Source organism: Podarcis filfolensis (assembly GCF_964270895.1).
Source record: "Podarcis filfolensis genome assembly, chromosome: 2".
Taxonomy (NCBI): Eukaryota; Metazoa; Chordata; class Lepidosauria; order Squamata; family Lacertidae; genus Podarcis; species Podarcis filfolensis.
The window spans coordinates 103273033-103291920 of record NC_139605.1 but is presented as its reverse complement, the minus strand read 5'-3'; the positions used below and the strand labels follow the sequence as shown (position 1 = coordinate 103291920).

General features: G+C 53.8%; 1 protein-coding gene across 15 annotated transcripts in view; it reads left to right on the top strand.

The window, feature by feature from the left end:
• Positions 1-18888, top strand: part of KMT2D (lysine methyltransferase 2D) — a 110027-nt gene that overhangs the window by 62431 nt on the left and 28708 nt on the right. For 14 of the 15 annotated variants that reach the window (XM_083598447.1, XM_083598456.1, XM_083598446.1 and 11 more), the window contains 11 exons: positions 410-460; positions 1008-2765; positions 5885-6061; positions 6203-6351; positions 7323-9478; positions 11001-11124; positions 11294-11384; positions 11536-11599; positions 12684-12916; positions 14758-17778; positions 18571-18714. In XM_083598447.1, the coding sequence (XP_083454573.1) occupies positions 410-460; positions 1008-2765; positions 5885-6061; positions 6203-6351; positions 7323-9478; positions 11001-11124; positions 11294-11384; positions 11536-11599; positions 12684-12916; positions 14758-17778; positions 18571-18714 (7968 nt within the window). The remainder of the gene's footprint in view (positions 1-409; positions 461-1007; positions 2766-5884; positions 6062-6202; positions 6352-7322; positions 9479-11000; positions 11125-11293; positions 11385-11535; positions 11600-12683; positions 12917-14757; positions 17779-18570; positions 18715-18888) is intronic. The other variant, XM_083598451.1, reaches the window with a different exon arrangement.

Sequence of the window (18888 nt, the reverse complement as noted above, 5' to 3'; positions counted from 1 at the left end):
TGGACTTAACCGTCCAGGGGTCCTTTACCTTTTTTAAAGTTATTTTTATCTTATACATTGGTACCTCGGGTTACAAACGCTTCAGGTTACAAACACCACTAACCCAGAAGTAGTACCTCGGGTTGAGAACTTTACCTCAGGATGAGAACCGAAATCGCATGGCAGCAGCAGGAGGCTCCATTAGCAAAAGTGCGCCTCAGGTTAAGAACGGTTTCGGGTTAAGAACGGACCTCCGGAACGAATTAAGTTCGTAACCTGAGGTATCACTCTATGTAAAATCAAAGTGAAATGATGACACTTTTTAAAAAAAAAGTGGCCAATTATGTGATTTAGGAAAGGAGCATTCATCCAACCTTGGGTGGGGGTGTTTTTCCTGCCATCCTTTCTCATTTTGGGTTTTTCTCTGCAGCAAAAGGCCAAAGATAACCGGGCAGCCCATCGCATCAACAAGGTGCAGAAGGTAAGCCAAGGGCAGTGGCGTAATCAGTAGATAGGGTAGCATGGGCTGAGCAGGAAAACCCAATGGGGAAGCTGTGCCAGAACCACCGTGTAATTGTCTGTGGAACTAGTTCCTGCGCCAAGAAAAATCTAAATTATTTGTGTGGCCTTCGTGTGTAGGATTCTTATGTGATAGGTTTTCTTGTTAATCAGTTCAGAAGCCTTGGTAGCAGAGAGACAGGAGTTAGAAATACATATGTGAGATTTTTTGTCTTTAAGGCCCCCCCCCCAAGATTCTTTGCATTGCTGCAACAGACTAGCACAGGTACTTTTCTGGAACCTCTGTAAAGAGGGCAGAAACTCTAGGTCCTCTCTGAGGTTCCTTTGGGTGCATCTCAGATGCTTTCCCTCCTGTCCCTGAGAGCAGAATATGTCCCATGACCTGGGTTTCCCCCCGTTTCTTCCCTTTTCACCATGTGTGTGAGAAGGTGTCACCAAATGGGTGTCTTGTGTGCTTGGGTGTTGACGGCGCCCTTTTGACGCTCCGCCTCTTCCTCTGTCTTTCGCAGCAAGCCGAGAGCCAGATCAACAAGCAGACCAAAGTCGAGGTGCTGCGCAGGCCAGACCGGCCGGCCCTACACTTGCGCATCCCGCCCCAGCAGGGGGCGCTGCCCACCGCGGCCCCCCAGCCGCCTCCTCCGCTGCCCCCTCCTCCTCCCGCCGCCTCTGTGCCAGGGCAGCCGCTCTACGTCAGCAACGCCGCAGCTCTGCCCAGCGGGTCCGGCGGCGTCGAGTCGCCCAGCGAGCTCTTCCTCAAGCTCCCCTCTTCTGCCACCAGTGCCCAGCCCCCCGCTCCAGTGCCTTTGCACGAGCCCTACGGCGTGGCCTGCCCCCCGCCAGATTCAGGTTTCCCCTCTCCCTCCTCAGTGGGCCAGAGCCCGACAGTGCCTGCTGGCTTTGCTTCGTCCTCGTCTTCCTCCTCCTCCTCTTCCTCCGGACAGTCTCCGCTCCTACCAAACCCTCGCCCGGCCCCGCAGCCCGGGGACTTCCAGCCCACCCCTCCGGGGACCCCGAGGCACCAGCCCTCCACACCAGACCACTTCCTCAAGCCCCGCTGCCCCACCGGGTCCTTGGAGAACCTATCAGTGCCCGGGAGCCCTCAGCGGGCCGCCCTGCTACTCTCACCTCCGCCTTTTGGGGATCTGAAGAAAGGGTTGGACATCAAGAAGGAAGAGGCCGGGCCGGGGATCTGCTCCCCCAGCTATGGCTGCAGCTACGGCGACTCGCCGTCCGGTGCGCACCACCTGGCCGAAATGAAGGCTCCGGATGTTTTCAAGGCCCCGCTCACTCCCCGCCAGTCTCAGGTCGAGCCGCAGAGCCCGGGCTTGGGGCACCGGCCTCCCGACGCCCACCCTCTGGCCGCGTCTCCCCCCAGCCAGGCTGACCTCTACCGCCAGTCGCCGTACCCGGACCCCTACGCTCAGCCTCCCCTGACGCCGAGGCCTCAGCCCCCGCCCCCGGAAAGCTGCTGTGCCCTGCCACCCCGCTCCTTGCCCTCCGACCCTTTCTCCCGCGTCCCCGCTAGCCCCCAGTCCCAGTCCAGCTCCCAGTCTCCCCTCACGCCCCGGCCGCTCTCCAATGAAGCCTTCTGCCAGTCCCCGGTGACCCCCCGCTTCCAGTCCCCGGACCCCTACTCCCGCCCCCCTTCGCGGCCGCAGTCACGGGACCCCTTCGCACCCCTGCACAAACCCCCTCGCCCCCAGATGCCGGAGGCCGGCTTCAAGCCCATGCCCGGCTCCCATAATACCCTTGCCTCCGGGGGCTTCCCAGCAGGGCCGCCCTCCTCCGAAGCCCCCCCTAAGCCTGGCCCGCAGCCCCAATTTGCTCGCTCCCCTGGTGCAAGCGTCTTCCCGAGCACTCAGGCCCAGCAGATGCGCTTCACCTTCCCGCCCAGCGAACCGCTCAAGAGTTCCCCTTCCCACGGCATTAACAGCCATTTTGCCCCCGGCAAGCCCCAGAGCACCAGCTACGTCTCCTCACCGGGGTTCCACCAAGCTGGCAGCCCCCTCGGCCCTGGCAAGGGCACCGCGGACTCCTACAATGTCTCTCCGCTGCGCCCGCCCTCAGCTCTGCCCCAGCCGCAGCCGCCGCCTCAACAAGATGGCTCCTTGGCCTACCTGCCGCGGACAGGCCTGGTGCCTGCAGGCGACAAGAGGGAAGAGGGAGCGGTCGGAGCTGCCAACCGGGAGCTGCAGGAATTGCCAGCCAGCCAGGAGGGGACGATGGGCAGCAATGCCACCCAGACTGAGATGGAGAAAGTTCGGCAGGTAAGCAGGGCTGCTACTTGGCTTCAGGTACGATATGATAATCTTTATTGTCATCGTCCCATACAGAACAACGAAATTGAAAACAATCTACAGCAGACATTCAAAAACCAACAAGCCTGCTATCCTAGCTATCCCAGCCTGGTTAGCCCCTTAAAAACTCTGATACCCCATAACTGAAAATGGGAGAATCTGGTGCTTAGAATGATAGAGGAGACAAAACAGGGTTTTGTTTTGTTTTTAAAATTATATTATAATAGCAAATGTAAGAGGAACAAACAAACAAAGGATAAGTTTAGAAGAAAGTTACTATTAAGTTAATTTGGAGATGGTATTTAATACTGGTAAGATTAAATCAACTAAACCAGGAATATTTGGTGTTATGTTGGAAGGGATGCCAAGAAACCGGACAAGGATTTTTTATTTAAAATTTACGTTTAAAATTGGTGGGCATCTTATACACGGATAGTGCGTTGGGGGGACGTGTGATTGGTATCTCAACAGCTCTGGGCTGTCTCCCCCCATTTTCTGAATTTGGAGTCCCCCAACTTATACATGTGGTGGTGGGGGGCGTGTAAATAAGCACAATTTTTTTTGCAAAGGGTGTTTAAGGAGATAACAGAAATCAGAAAAAAAAGCTGACTGAAAGTCCAGGGGTAGCATTATTGTCAATTTACGATGGGGTTGAAGGTTCACAGGCCAGGAAGAACTTGCTCATAAATTTATCTACAGCTGCACGAGTTATAGCTAGGAAGTGGAAGGGGCAAGGGAAATAGAAAATGCAAGAGTGGTATAAAGGGGTGCGGGGTATAGCTATTAATGGTAAATTAACATGTGCTATTAAGGCAAGATGGGGAATATGCGGGAGAAATTATTTTGAGGAGATGCGGAAGGTATTTGTAGAATCTGTGCTGTTGAAACGAAAAGGGGTCAAACCATCGCAAGAGGTGTTGAAATTTTGGGAGGCTGGATAGTTACGATGGAATGGTGTCTCGTGGGCAGGGGTGCAAGTTTTTATTTATTTATTATTATTACTTTATCAAAATAAAAAAGTAATAATAAAAGGGAAAGAGAGAGAAAATGACATAAAACACAGTCAGCTTACATTAAGAACACAATGACCACCAATGCATCCATCTTAAATTAAACAGGTAAGTTGGCGTAAGCCCTTCAAATGTCCAAATAGGTTATTTCCTGTAATGGAATAGGGTACTTGGCCTTTAAGCTCAAGTGAAACCCTCCCATAGAATAAGTAGAAGTTTGGGAGCGAGATGGGGAGGTCATGGGAGAGGCAGGCCCTTGCCTTGTTAGCATCCTTTTCTCTAGGGGGGCAGGCCTGATCCTGGAGCAGAAGCTGGCCCAAGGCCTGAATCCTGAGAACATTTTGATGTCTTGTGATATCATTTCATAAAGCAGCCGACCCTTGAATGCAGGCCAGTGTTGCCCTCATATTGCAGATTACAGGAACTAAGGCTGAGAGAGAGGCCAGTCTTAACTACAGTGACCTTACTCAGTTTTTAGCTAAGAGTAAGGTTCAAACCAGGGAGTGCCCAGCTCCAGTTTGGATGCTATGCCATGCTAATCCTCCAATGGGTTGTCAGCCACAAATTCACTAGGTTCTGCCCCTAAACCCTAATGACGGCAATGATCCGAATTTGGTTATGGTATACAGTATATTTCATTCATTGCATCTTAAATGATGATGATGACCTAGTGACACAGAGTTCTTTGTGAAAACAGCTGAGCTTCACATTACATCAGCACATTCAAGCCCGTTTGTAGGATCGTCAAACGCCATCGATTTGACACTCTTTTATCAGAGTCTCCCACACTTTCCCCAGCCATTCTGGTTTTGAAGGCGTCTCCTTACATTTCCAGCAATGAGCAAAAACCATTCTAGCTCATTCATGACCACCCAATGTTTCTTTCTAAGAGCTAAGGGTGCAGACCTAATCCCACTTAACACGGGAGTAAAGCTCCTTGAAGTCAGTAGGAATGAACTCTTGAGTAGCCAGGGTTCTGATTGCACAGTAAATCTGGAGTAACGTTTAAGAAGGCCCAGAAATGCATTAACATTCGTAAGGGGTGATATTGCTTGAAGTTGCACAATCATTTTTTGCAAAACATGTGATGAGCGTTTGGTAACATGGCAACCACATGTGGAAGCAGCCTGCTTTTTTTGGCTTTTTTTTTTTTTGCACTGTATCAACAGTTACTACGTCCAGCTTCTGAAATCTTAAGTTCAGAGGTATTAAGTGCCATCGCATTGCCATTTTCATACCATTCTCTCTCAATGTTGAGCTCGCAGTAAATTGAATTCCTGGTCCCTAAATAATACCTCAGAGGGATGCGGGTGGCGCTGCGGTGTAAACCACTGAGCCTAGGACTTGCCGATCGGAAGGTCGGTGGTTTGAATCCCTGCGGCGGGGTGAGCTCCCGTTGCTCGGTCCCGGCTCCTGCCAACCTAGCAGTTCAAAAGCATACCAGTGCAAGTAGATAAATAGGTACCGCTCCGGCGGGAAGGTAAACAGCATTTCCGTGCGGTGCTCTGGTTTCGCCAGAAGCGGCTTAGTCATGTTGGCCACATGACCCGGAAGCTGTACACCGGCTCCCTTGGCCAATAAAGCGAGGTGAGCGCCGCAACCCCAGAGTCATTTGCGACTGGACTTAACTGTCAGGGGTCCCTTTACCTTTAAATAATACCTCACACCTGCAGCACTATTGCATATTAAAGCAGAACATATTTTAGAAAAGATCTGCATACATAATCAGTTTTTAGGAATATGTTGGATTCCTGAGAAGTGGATGTTTTCTGACTTGTGTGATTGACTAAATTGTTTACGTAAATATTTTCATAAACCAAAAAACTGAATACAGAACTCTGGCCCTTTAACCACCTGCACACTGCAGGCCAGACTGGCTATATATTACAATTTGATTTACTTGCACCCTGTTTGGCTTATAGATCCTGCTCCTTCCAATTAATCCTTGCTTGCCTAGCCTGTGCTTACTTTCCTTTGTGGCGCCACACTTTGGGCTGCCTTGAAGTACAATCCGGCTGCCCCTTTTGAGACCCTCAGACTAACAGCCCGCTCCCTGTCTCTCCGGTTACCTCCCATCAGCGGCAGAGACTCCGCGAGTTCCTCATCCGCCAGCAGATCCAGAGGAACAACTTGAGGCAAGAGAAGGAAAGTGCAGCCGCAGCCGCCAACAACGCCCAGGCGTCGTGGAACCCGGAGGGTGGCGGGCAGGCCTTTGAGCAGATGAACCGGAGCATGACTCCTTATCCAACAGTGCAGGTAACGCGTGAGGCCGGGGCATATTATGGGTTTCTGAGAGAGGCCCTCTACCTCCCCACCCCACCCCCCGGAAAAAAACTATGCTGTCAAAAAAGCAACTGACATCCACATGGGTCTGTCTTCCCCTCTCCCTTTTCCCAGGACAAAGGAATGCTTGGCAGCCTGGGGGGCACCCCAGCGGGGAGCAAACTTCCCAGTGGGGTGATGGGGCAAGGGCCCTACGTGCAGGACGAGCGACTTGCCCGCCCCCCTCCATCAGCGACCCCTTCTACCATGGATATCAATGGCAGGTGAGTCGCGTGGTGCCATTTAGGAGACCAGACTCCAGGGGCTGGATAACCAAGGGCAGGTTCTCTGTTGGCGTGCGATCCTCCCATTGAGACCTTGCTCTGACCTGTTTTACAGTGGTACCTCTGGTTACGTACTTAATTCGTTCCGGAGGTCCATTCTTAACCTGAAACTGTTCTTAACCTGAAGCACCACTTTAGCTAATGGGGCCTCCTGCTGCCGCCGTGCTGCCGGAGCACGAGTTCTGTTCTCATCCTGAAGCAAAGTTCTTAACCCGAGGTACTATTTCTGGGTTAGCGGAGTCTGTAACCTGAAGCGTATGTAACCCGAGTTACCACTGTACTGCATTCACCTGAGGCAGATTAGATTCCCATGCTTTGCTGGGAAACAAAGGCTGCCTGTAGGAGGAATTCCTCTGGAGCGTGCGTACCGTTGATGAACAAAACGTGACAGGCCCCTGCCCCAGAGAGCTTACAGTGTTGGCCGTGAAAGAAGGGAAAGATGACAAAGGGCTACCCTAAAAGATCAGAACTTCCCCAGAGCAGAGTAGGCCAGGTGGTTGACAGCAGCTCAGGGAACTTCACTAAAGGTTACAAGCGATAGCTCGGTCAGTTGAGCATCTTAATCTCAGGGTTATGGGTTCGAGTTCCACATTGGGTAAGAAGATTCCTCATCGCAAGGGGTGACCAACTTTTCAGTTATTTGATTCCGTGTGCCTGACAGGCTGTTGTCTTGGAGGCGGGAGGTGCAATTGCAGGCCATGTGGCCTTACTTCAGTAGGCAAATGTGGTTTGTTTGGGAAGGTTGTCCCCATTGTGGTTTTCAAGCAGCATGGAAAGTGGCCTTCTGTCAGAAGTGATTATGAGGCACCTCTACCTGATAGTCCCCACTTGTGTCCCGTAGCTGACATTTCTCTCTCTCTCTCTCTTTCTCTCTCTCTCTCTCTCTCTCTATTTGTTCCTTCCTCTTCCAGGTCTTCAGTGGCTGCCGCGCAGCCATTTTATCCCCGCGGTGTCTTCCAAGCCCCGTCTCCACAGCAGCAGATGTGGCAGCAGCAGCAACAGCAGCAGCAAGCTGTGTCCATGCGTCTCTCTGTCCCTTCGCGCTTCCCCCAGCCCCCCACCCAAGACTTGAGCCGGCAAGCCCTAGCAGGCCTAGCCCCACGCCTGCCAGGCCCCGGAGAACAGATTCAAGCCTCGACCGGCGCTCTGGGAGCCCAGTTCATTGAGCTGAGGCACAACATCCAGAAGGGAGTGCTTGGGAGCGGCGCAGGGCCCACCTTTGTCCAGCAGAACCCACAGGCTCGAACCAGATTCTTCATACCTGGGAATGACGGTGCCAGCCAGGCTTTGAAATCTCCCGTTATGCCCATGCAGGCTCCTGTCCTGGGAAGCCAAGGCCTGCAAGCCCAGAAGATGTCTGTCCCTATATCATCCTCTCCTCAGCAGGGGGCAGAGATGAGCAACAACCACCATCCCCATGCCAAGGCTGTGTCCCAGTTGATCCTGCCCCCTGGAAACTTGGAGATGCAACACATCCCGCCCCGACCACTCTCCTCATCCGGCCCTAAAGATGTGCCCATTACCTCAGCTGCCACTGACGCTGCCCCAGCTGCTGGCAGGAATCAGCTAGGCCTGGCTGGCAGGCAGCTGCCCTGTGAGGTGCCAGTGGAGCCGGACTTAGACGACGACTTTGATTCCCACAAAGACCTGGAGGACGATGACGACTTGGCCAACTTGAGCCTGGACCCGGACGTCGCCAAAGGCGACGACGACCTGGGGAACCTGGATAACTTGGAAACCAATGACCCGCACCTCGACGACCTGCTGAACGGAGACGAGTTTGACTTGTTGGCCTACACCGACCCGGAACTGGACACCGGGGACAAGAAGGACATCTTCAACGAGCACCTGCGGTTGGTGGAGTCGGCCAACGAGAAGGCCGAGCGGGAAGATCTGCTCAAGAAGGAGCCCTCGGCCGGACCCTACCTCAAGGAAACGCCCTCGGCCGGCGTTGGGAAGCCGGGTGAGCCAAGGAAGCCATCGTTGCCCAGAGATGAGGTGCCCAAGGCGAAAGAAGGGCTCGGCCTGCTCCACGTTCCCTGCCCATCCTCTGCCTCAGGGGTGCCACCGCCCTCCCCCATCCTTTCAACGCTCAAGGCCCACAGCGACGTGCTTGATAGTAAGCTGGTCAGCCTGCCGGCCGATATCAAACCCAAGATAGAGGAAGGCTGCCTGAAGCCGTCGCCTTGCCAGTTCAACACCGGCGCCCCGGAGAAGCTTCCTATCAAGTCTGAAGGGGCCGAGAAAATGGCAGCTGCCTTGGCGGTCAACATCAAGCCCGGCCAGGGCCTCATGAGCCCCGGCGGAGTCCGGCTGGGCATGACGTCGTTCCACGGCAACAGCCTCACTTCCATCTCCGACAAGGTCCTCTACGGTGCCCCCGGCCGGCCGCCGCTGGTCCCCATGCAGATGGCCAACGCCGGCAACTCCATCCTGGAGAAGTTTGAGCTGGACGGAGGACCCCTGAGCCTGGCCAACTCTCAGCAGCACTCTCCTGCTGATGACCTCGACAAGATGGAGAGCTCCCTGGTGGCCAGCGAGCTGCCTCTGTTGATCGAAGACCTGCTGGAGCACGAGAAGAAGGAGCTGCAGAAGAAGCAGCAGATGTCAGCCCAGATGCCTGGGGGCTCCCAGCAGCACCTCCAGGCTCACACCATGTTGGCTCACTCGGCTCCCCCTCCCCAGTCTCACGACGGGCAGTTGGTGAGCTCCCAGCAGCAGCTGCAGTTGGGCATGGTGGCCAGGCAGCAAGGGATGGTGGCCAACCAGCAGCTGATGCAGCAGCAGCAGCAGCAGCAGCAGCGACTGGCTGGTCCCCAGCAAAGTCAAGTCCTGGCCCCGCATATGGGGGTGGCTCAGAACCAGGCTCATATGCTTGCCGCCCAACATAGCATCCAGGCGGCGCATGGCCAGCAGAACCAACAGCAGGTCTTGGCCCAGAAGCCCATGCCGGGGGTCCAGCAGCAACAGCAACAGATGATGGGGCTCAAGCCGCAGCAAGTCGTGATGCAACAACAACAACAACAGCAGCAGCAGCAATTGGCTAACAGCTTCTTCCCAGATACAGGTAGGAGTTACGAGACGGCTTTTGTTCACCAGCCTCTTGATTTTACCAGCGCGGTGTGAGTTTTTATGGATGGGATTGAGTGGAGCTTAAAACAAAGGTTTAGGATTTGGTACTTCATTGACTGGACGGGTCTGTCTGGAAAGGAGGACTCTAGATCAGGCCTAGGCAAACTCGGCCCTCCAGATGTTTTGGGACTACAGCTCCCGTCATCCCTAGCTAACAGGACCAGTGGTCAGGGATGATGGGAGTTGTACAGTGGTACCTCAGGTTAAGAACTTAATTCGTTCTGGAGGTCTGTTCTTAACCTGAAACTGTTCTTAACCTGAGGTACCACTTTAGCTAATGGGGCCTCCCGCTGCTGCCGCCGCACCGCCATTGCACGATTTCTGTTCTCATCCTGAGGTAAAGTTCTTAACGCAAGGTACTATTTCTGGGTTAGCGGAGTCTGTAACCTGAAGCGTCTGGAACCCGAGGTACCACTGTAGTCCCAAAACATCTGGATGGTCGAGTTTGCCTATGCCTGCTCTAGATATATAATGAAATAAAAAGGATGTTTAAAATAACCTTTGTAAAAAAAAAACCACACACACACAAAACAAAACCCTAGAAGCTTTTCTTTTGGGAATTATAGGGACAGAACTACCTAAAATTTTAAGAAACTTATTCATGTATGCTGCTACAGCGGCAAGAATGTTACCCGCCCCAAAATGGAAAGAAGCAGAGGTCCCAGCAAAGGAAGAATGGGTACAAAAACTTATGGAATATGCAGAAATGGTGAAACTTACTGGAAGAATAAGAAATCAAGATAACATTTTTAAAAAATAAAAGAATGGAAATGGTTTATTGAATATTTACAGATAAATTATAAACAGATAAAAACATTGCTAGGATTATTGTAATAAGCTGCAGTTTCATAAGTGTATATATTTAAAGAAGGTGAATAAATGAGTAAATTAAGTTAATTTGGATATGCAGAAGATATTAAAAACAAATTTAAGGAACCGCAGAAAGAGGGAGAAAGAAGTCAAGTTTTGAAATGTCAAAATGATTGTAAAATTAGTGAAATGTATAAACTTGAAAAGTACAAAATAAAAATACGTAAAATGGAAAGAAGGACTCCGGGAGATGGAGGCTGAGCAGTTTGCACCTCCCACAGATGCACCAGCTGTTGACCTGAAGCAGTGTTTCCCAGGCTTGCTCCTCCTGCTGTATTCGGACTACAGTTCTCATCATCCCTGACCACTGGTGTTGCTAGCTAGGGATGATGGGAGTTGTAGTCCCCCCAAAAATCTGGAGGCCTAAGTTTGGGAAACACTGACTTAAAAAGGATCTGCGCAGCCATGAACACGTTGGCTCGCTGGTAGCCTTCCTCCTGGTTGTGCCTTGGCCCCACATTCTAGGAGATTATGGTTTCAAGGGGCCAGCTGTGTGCTGGCAGATCTCACGCAGCAAACGAATGAGGCTCGGTTGTGAAGCGGCCATGTCTGGCCTGATCACTTCTTGATCTCCTCCCCTCCCACAGATCTGGATAAATTTGCTACCGAGGACATCATGGACCCCATCGCCAAGGCCAAGATGGTGGCTCTGAAGGGTATCAAAAAAGTCATGGCGCAGGGCACCATTGGAGTGGCTCCGAGCATGAATCGGTAAGTACCCAGGGCAGGAGGCCCAGGAGCCTGGATAATGTGTAGTTCGCTTTTTCTTTCGTTTAGCTCAGAGGGCCTTGCTCTGGGAGACTCTGGATTTAAGGTTTTCTGGAGTCTGCTTCTCAGGCCAACACCGGCTCCCTTCATTCTGTTCCCCTTCCTCCCCCAGGCAACAAGTCTCCTTGCTGGCTCAGAGGTTGTCCGGAGCGTCGTCTTCATCTGAAATGCAGAACCACATCCTGCCTGGCTCTGGAGGACAGGTGAGCAGAGATTTGGCAGGCCCTCTTCAGTTTCCCCACACTTTTTTAACGGATGGGTTTGGGGTGTGCTGGCTCTTTTGGTTGTGGGATCAGGGGGGGAACTGTGGCAGGTACCACTGCAGATATTCTGATTCTTTCAAATCCCTTGCAGGAACGGAGCAATGACCCAGCACAAGCTCGACCAAACCCACCCACTTTTGCACAAGGTGTCATCAGTGAGTAGTTGGCAGAAACCAGTCCTGAAAGGGCTGTGGTGTTGCTTTTCCTTGGGTAATGCTCCTGCCCACCTGGGCTTTTTGCATACATAGCCTCATAAGCCATCTATTCCAGATTGCTTAGATCTGGATTAAGGACTTCCTCCTGCTTCCAATCACAATTCCTAAACTGGTAGCGTTTTGCTGACAGCAGAGGGTGAACTCTGTTCTCTTTGTTAGTGCTTTTTAACCACCTGGCAGCTTTGGATAATAACAAAGAACAGATAAGTTGTGTGTGTTGTTGAACGTGCAAGAAAGTACAGTGGAACCTCGGTTTTCGAACATAATGAGTTCCGGAAGACCGTTCGACTTCTGAAACGTCCGAAAACTGAAAGCAGAATCGTCAGTACAATAGGGAAACTCAAAATGGAAGCCACGTGGCATGTTCGGCTTCCGAAAATTGTTCAAAAAACAAAGCAGTTACTTCCGGGTTTTCGGCGTTCAGGTTCTGAAACGTTCATCAACGGAGACGTTCAAGAACCGAGGTTCCACTGTGGTTGCATTGCAACGGAGAGGCTCTGAGCTGCAGCAGATGCAAGCTCCCATGTTGCAGGCAGGATAGATTGCATTCCAGGGGCGCATGGGTTGTTGTAGTCATGCATGGTGAAGAATCACTGGCGAGGCTGGTTCTGTGATTGGGTGAAAGGTTGCAGGAATGAAGATGTGCCTTTTGTGGCTCCAGCACAAAATTGGGGATGTCAGTGGAGGTTATTGGGGGTTTTTTGTTTTGATTATGTATTTTGTGCTTTTATATTGTGCTTTTATCTTGCAAACCACCCTGAGACCTGAGAGTATAGGGCGGCATACAGATTTAGTAAAAAATAATAACAATTTATCCATGGGATGCAAGTTCTGCAGAATCTCAGAGTCTGAGGACTGGAGGGCCTTGCATAGCCTTTGTGGGCTAGTACAGAATTTATTAAGTGCCAGAGGCAAGGCGTTTCAACTTTCCCCCTATGTCTGCCAAAGTATATGGCCTGACCTGTCTTGCATGTCTCCAGCTTCCAAAAACCAGTGTTTCTCATCCCCCCCCACTCCCCCCCAGATGAAGCTGATCAGCGCCAGTACGAAGACTGGCTCCTCCATACGCAGCAACTCCTCCAGATGCAGCTGAAGGTGCTGGAGGAGCAGATAGGGGTGCACCGCAAGTCCCGCAAGGCCCTGTGCGCCAAGCAGCGGACGGCGAAAAAGGCCGGCCGGGAGTTCCCCGAGGCTGATGCCGAGAAGCTCAAGCTGGTGACGGAGCAGCAGAGCAAGATTCAGAAGCAGTTGGATCAGGTAAAGCACCCAGATTAGCTTGCGTCCGTTTTAAGTCCAAAGGCCACTGCTCTCGGCACGACCGAGAAAACTAAAAAGGGGTCTGTGGAGGACCGGAGGACTCGCGATAGAGGCAAAACGAACCCCACGCCGCAGTGGTTTCCTGCCTCTTCCTGAGTGATGAGATGCTAGGAGGGAGAGAGTCAGGTCTTGCATGAGCACAGGGTGCTGGAGTCGGGGAGGTGCTAAGGAAGAAATGAGGGTGGCCAAGGGTAGCGTCAGCAAATCAGGACGCGGGTGGCGCTGTGGTCTAAACCACTGAGCCTCTTGGGCTTGCCAATCGGAAGGTTGGCTGTTCGAATCTCCGCAACGGGGTAAGCTCCAGTTGCTCTGTCCCAGCTCCTGCCAGCCTAGCAGTTTGAAAGCACACCAGTGCAAGTAGACAAATAGGTACCCCTGTGGCGGGAAGGTAAACAGCATTTCCGTGCGCTCTGGCTTCCGTCACAGTGTCCCGTTGTGCCAGAAGTGGTTTAGTCATGCTGGCCACATGACCTGGAAAGCTGTCTGTGGGCAAACGCCAGCTCCCTCGGCCTGAAAGAGAGATGAGCGCCACACCCCATAGTCGCTTTAACTGTCCCAGGGTCTTTCACCTTTTACCAGCATTCCATGACACCTGGTAGGGATGGAATATTCACCTGGGCAAGGGGTGGGTGGGAGAGATTGGAGGAGTCTATCTGCTCTGTGCACGTTTCTGTGCATTTTATGCTTCGGCAGAAATGTCGGGTCTTAAGAAGCATCCAAGTATCCTCAGCTGTCCAAATTCCTTTTTTAAAAAAAAAAAAAACCTTGGGGAAGAGCTGTAGGTCCGTGGAAGAACGTCTGCTCCCCCTGCAGGAAGGTTCCAGATTCTACCCCCAACATCTCCATGTGGGACTGTGTGAGACTCCTGCCTGAATGGGGAGCCCCTGCCTGCCAGTCAGTGTAGAGAATATTTGGCCAGTGGTCTAATTCAGGCGGGGGAAAGCAGATTCCCACGTTCCTGTGAGTTTCCAATTCTTATAAAACATGCTTTTGCTGCCTGAACTATAGGGCTGGGCTGGTTTTCAGCATCACGATATATCGCCAGCTAAAGATCTCAGTACAGTGGAGCCTCAGGTTACGTTACCTTCGGGTATCGTAACTTTCAGGTTGCGAGCACGGCAAACCCAGAAGTGTATATTGCCGCGTGCGCAGAAGCGGTGCCTCTATATGCAGACTTTTCGTGGTACGTACGTACCCCCGGAATGAATTTTCATATCTGGAGGGTCCACTGTATATCACAGTGTCCGATAAAAGGATGGAGACATTGACGGGCTTCACATTTTCTCCTGCATTGTGATTTTTGCATGGCGCACGCACACATACACACACACACCATAATTTGTGATATATTGCCAAGTCAGAAATTATGAAACTGATACCATAATCTGGACTTCAAACCGGTTTCGGGCGGTACAGTGGCACCTCGGGTAGCTGTTCTTAACCTGAAGCACCACTTTAGCTAATGGGGCCTCCTGCTGCTTCCGCGCCACCGGAGCACGATTTCTGTTCTCATCCTGAAGCAAAGTTCTTAACCCGAGATACTATTTCTGGGTTAGCGGCGTCTGTAACCTGAAGCGTACATATATAACCCGAAGCATATGTACCCTGAGGTACCACTGTATTGTTATAATAAAAAAAATGGCTCCCTTTCCCATATGGGGTGTTCCGGAGCCCGTATAGAGTCCTTAAGTGGGTTTCCTAATGGTAGGAGAAAACAGGTGCACCCCTCCTTGTTGTTTGCTGCGCTTACGTTGCCTCTGCTACCTCTTTCTCTCTGACAGGTTCGGAAGCAGCAGAAGGAACACACCAACCTCATGGCTGAGTACCGCAACAAGCAGCAGCAGCACCAGCAGCAAAGCTCCGCCGTCTTGGCCCTCAGCCCCTCGCAAAGCCCCCGCCTGATGGCCAAGCTCCCTGGCCAGCTCCTCTCCGCGCACGGCCTCCAGCCAGGGCCGCAGGGCCTAGCAGGCCAGGCCGGCTTGCGCCTCCCTCAGGCCGCCGCCATGGCTGTGCAGCAGGGCTTGCCCTTTATGGGAGGGCAGCAGCAGCAGCAGCAGCAGCAGCCATCGGGCGCTTCGGCCCCCAACAGCTTCTTCTCCAACAACCGCCTGTTGCAGGAGCGGCAGATGCAGCAGCAGCGGCTGCAGCTGGCGCAGAAGCTGCAGCAGCAGCAGCAGCAGCAGAACCTCATAGGGCAAGTGTCCATGCAGCAGCAGCAGCAGCAAAGCCACATGGGACAAATGGCGATGCAGCAGCAGCAAAGCCTTATGGGGCAGATCTCGGTGCAGCAGCAGCAGCAGCAGCAAAGCACGATGGGTCAGGTGGGCTTGATGAGCCAGCCCCCGCCTCCGCCACCCACGCCCCAGCCGAGCCAGAATCTGCTCCCCAAGCAGCAAGGACTGCTGGGAAACCAGGCGGGAGTCCTGGTCCAGCAGCTCTCTCCGCAGCAGCAGCAGCAGCAGCAGCAAGCCATGCTGGGACACTCAATGCTGCAGCATCAGGGCGTGATGGGGCACCCGGCTTCCCAGAGGCAAATGTTGTTGGCCCCACAGCAGCAGCAGCAGGGGCAGCAGCACCGAGTGCCTCAGCAGCTGGTGCAGCAGGCGCAGGGCATGATGGGGCATCGGCTGCTTTTGTCACAGCAGCAGCAGCAGCAGCAGCAGCCAGGGCTCCTTGGGCAGCAGCAGAGGACGTTGCTGAGCCAGCAACAGCACCAGCCCCTCCTGGGCCAGGGGCCGGCTTCCCAGCAGGGCGCCCTGAGCCAGGGGCCGGGCGTGGGCGCCGAACCTCTCCAGCACTTTGCGCAGCACGGGTCTCTGAACCAGCAGCTGCACTCCTCGACTCAGGGAATGCAGCCAGCCCAGCAGCAGCAGCAGCAGCAGCAGGGGTTGGCTGTCAAGGAGCAGCAAGGAGGGCCAGAAGGCAGCACGGCCATGCTGCCTCCCGAAGGGGCGGACGGTGCATTGCAACAGCAGCTAAGACCCCACATGGTGGGCCCAGAGATGGGAGGGCAGCTGCAGATGAGCACTCAAGAGCAGCAGCAGCAGCAGCAGCAGCAGCAGCAGCAGCAGCAGCAGCAGGGGCTTAGCGGCCATGGGACTCCTCTTCCGGAGCAGCCGTCTCAGCTGATGCTCCAGCAGCACGGGGAGCAGCAGAAGCAGTCAGCTGAGCTGGGCCAAGCCCAGCACTTGCTCTTGGGCCCCCAGCAGCAGAACATGCTGGGCTCCCTGCAGCTACGGATGCAGCAGCAGCAGCAGCAGCAGCAAAACAGCCACTTGCAGCAGCAGCAAAGCAGCCACCTGCAGCAGCAGCAGCAGCAGCAGCAACAACAGAACAACCTCCTCCAGCAGCCATTGCGTTCTCACCTGCCTATAGACGGCATTCTGCAGCAAGAGCTGTCACAACAGCAGCAGCAGCAGCAGCAGCAGCAGCAGCAGCACCATCGAGATGCAACTCAGGGCCCCCACTTGCTCAACCAGCAGATGGAGCAGCAAGGCCAAGTGCAAAGGATGATGGGACAGAACCTGGAGCAGCCTTCCAAAGGTTTGCCGGGACAGCACCACCTCCAGCAGCAGCAGCAGCAGCAACAACGCCTTCAGAGCCCAGCCGGGCCCTCGAAAACACCAGGGCTGATGATGCAGCAGCAGCAGCAACAACAACAACAAAGCATGATGCTGCAGCAGTCCTCCCCACAAGGCCAAAGCATCCTGTCCAGCCCTGTGATGGGCCAGATCCGTGCCCAGCTGCAGGGCGTCATCTCCAAAAACCCTCAGCTGCGGAACCTGACTCCGCAGCAGCAGCAGCAGCTGCAGGCCCTGCTAATGCAGAGGCACCAGCAGAACCTGCTGCAGCAGCAGCAGCAGCAGAACCAGGTGCTGCGGCAAGCCAGTCCCTACCCGGGGCAGGCGGCCCCCGAGCAAGGCCAGCAAGCTGCTCAGCACCTCTCCCTGCCGGGCGCTGCGGGGCAGCAGCCGCAGAGGCAGCCGCCCCTGGCGGTCTTCCAGATTCGTCCGGACCAGGGTTTCGGTGCCTCGGTGGAGCAGCAGCAGCAGAGGGTCCCGGTGAGCCAGCAATCCGCTGTCTGTCCCCAGCAGCAGGGGATGGTGCGGCTCCCCACCCCTCAGGCTCCCTCTGTCCCCTTGAGTGTTGCCGGCATGGCATCTGGGCAGCAGACGCCACTGCAGCCACAGCAGCATCCGAGCCCTCCAGAGCCAAAGAGACCGTCTCCTTTGCTCTTGGCTAAAAGCCCTGAGCAGCAGCCGCCGCCGCCGCCGCAGCAGCAGACTCCCACTCAGAGGCACCAGCCTGCTACTCCCAGCTCCCTGCTGCTCTCCACCCCAACACCCCCGAGCGCGGGAGAAGTGACTCCCGGGACTTGCAGCCTCCGAGACCCCGAGTGCCCCACCACCAAAGAGGCCACAGAGACCGGCACGGCCAATGGGCAGGCAGTGGAAGCTGCTTCTCCCTTGGCGGGAAGGGTGCCCCCGCCGGCAGGAGACCTTCCCCTTGTTTGCATCAAACAGGAGCCCAAGGAGGAAGCCTCGCAGTGCGCCCTGATGAGTGGAACGCAGCCCGTCAAGCGGGAGGCGAACGGGGACCCTGTCTTGGCCCCTGCTGCCACCGTTCCAGCAACCACCAACAGCCTCACCCGCACCGAAGCCGGGCACCTCTTGCTGCAGAAGCTGCTGCGGGCCAAGAACGTCACTCTTGCGACGCAGCGCTCAGGCGATGTCAACGGGCACGTGGATGGCAAGATCGCCGGGGCGGAGGGCCGGTTGCAGCCGGTACCAGATGTGCGAGAGGTAAGAGTGCAGGGAAGGAGGAGGAACGGCGGGCAGGGACGTCAGAGGGGGCGTTGGGTTGGATTTCACTTAGGAGGCGGAGCATTCGGAAATAAATCTAATAATAATAACAACTACTACTACTACTACTACAACAATTTTTTTATTTATACCCCGCCCATTGGCCTGGGTTTCCCCAGCCACTCTGGGCAGCTCCCAACAGAATATTATTAATAATTTTTAAAAAATGATCGAACATTAAAAACTTCCCTAAACAGGGCTGCCTTCAGATGTCTTCTAAAAGTCAGATAGTTGTTATTTCCTTGATATCTGATGGGAAGGTGTTCCACAGGGCGGGCGCCACTACCGAGAAGGCCCTCTGCCTGGTTCCCTGTAAACTCACTTCTCGCAGCGAGGGAACCGCCAGAAGGCCCTCGGAACTGGACCTCAGTGTCCGGGCAAAACGATGGGGTTGGAGACACTCCTTCAGGTATACAGGGCCAAGGCCTTTTAGGGCTTTAAAGGTCAGCACCAACACTTTGAATTGAGCTCAGAAACGTACTGGGAGCCAGTGTAGGTCTTTCAGGGCCTACATTGCCATCAGTCTGGTATGGTCCATAATTTCTCCCCCTCACTGTGTGTATAGAGTGGATCAGCTCGGATTTGGAGGTGGATCTCTACTGGGAGCATTAGGAAGGGGATCTTGGATAACTCCAGGCACGGTAGGCGTCAGATCCCAGGCAGCAATGCAGAAATTCACTTTTCCTCTTGTCTTTTTTTCTCTCCTCTACCTTTTTGGGGTGTTCCCTGCAGGACGCGCTGGCAGCCAAGAAGCCTCCGCCGCCGAAGCCCAAGCGGTCCCAGAAAGCTGGGGAGCGAGTCGCCAACTCTCGCAAGAAGCTGCGCAAAGAGGACGGAGTGAAATCCAACGAGGCCCTGATGAAACAGCTCAAGCAGGTACTCTGCGCTATGCAGCTGCTGCGGGAGGGCTTGGTAGCCTTTAAAAAAATAAAATAAAATAACTGATTTATTGGTATTTATTCATAGATACAGTGGTACCTTGGTTCTCAAACTTAATCCGTTCCAGAAGTCTGTTCCAAAACCAAAGCGTTCCAAAACCAAGGCGTGCTT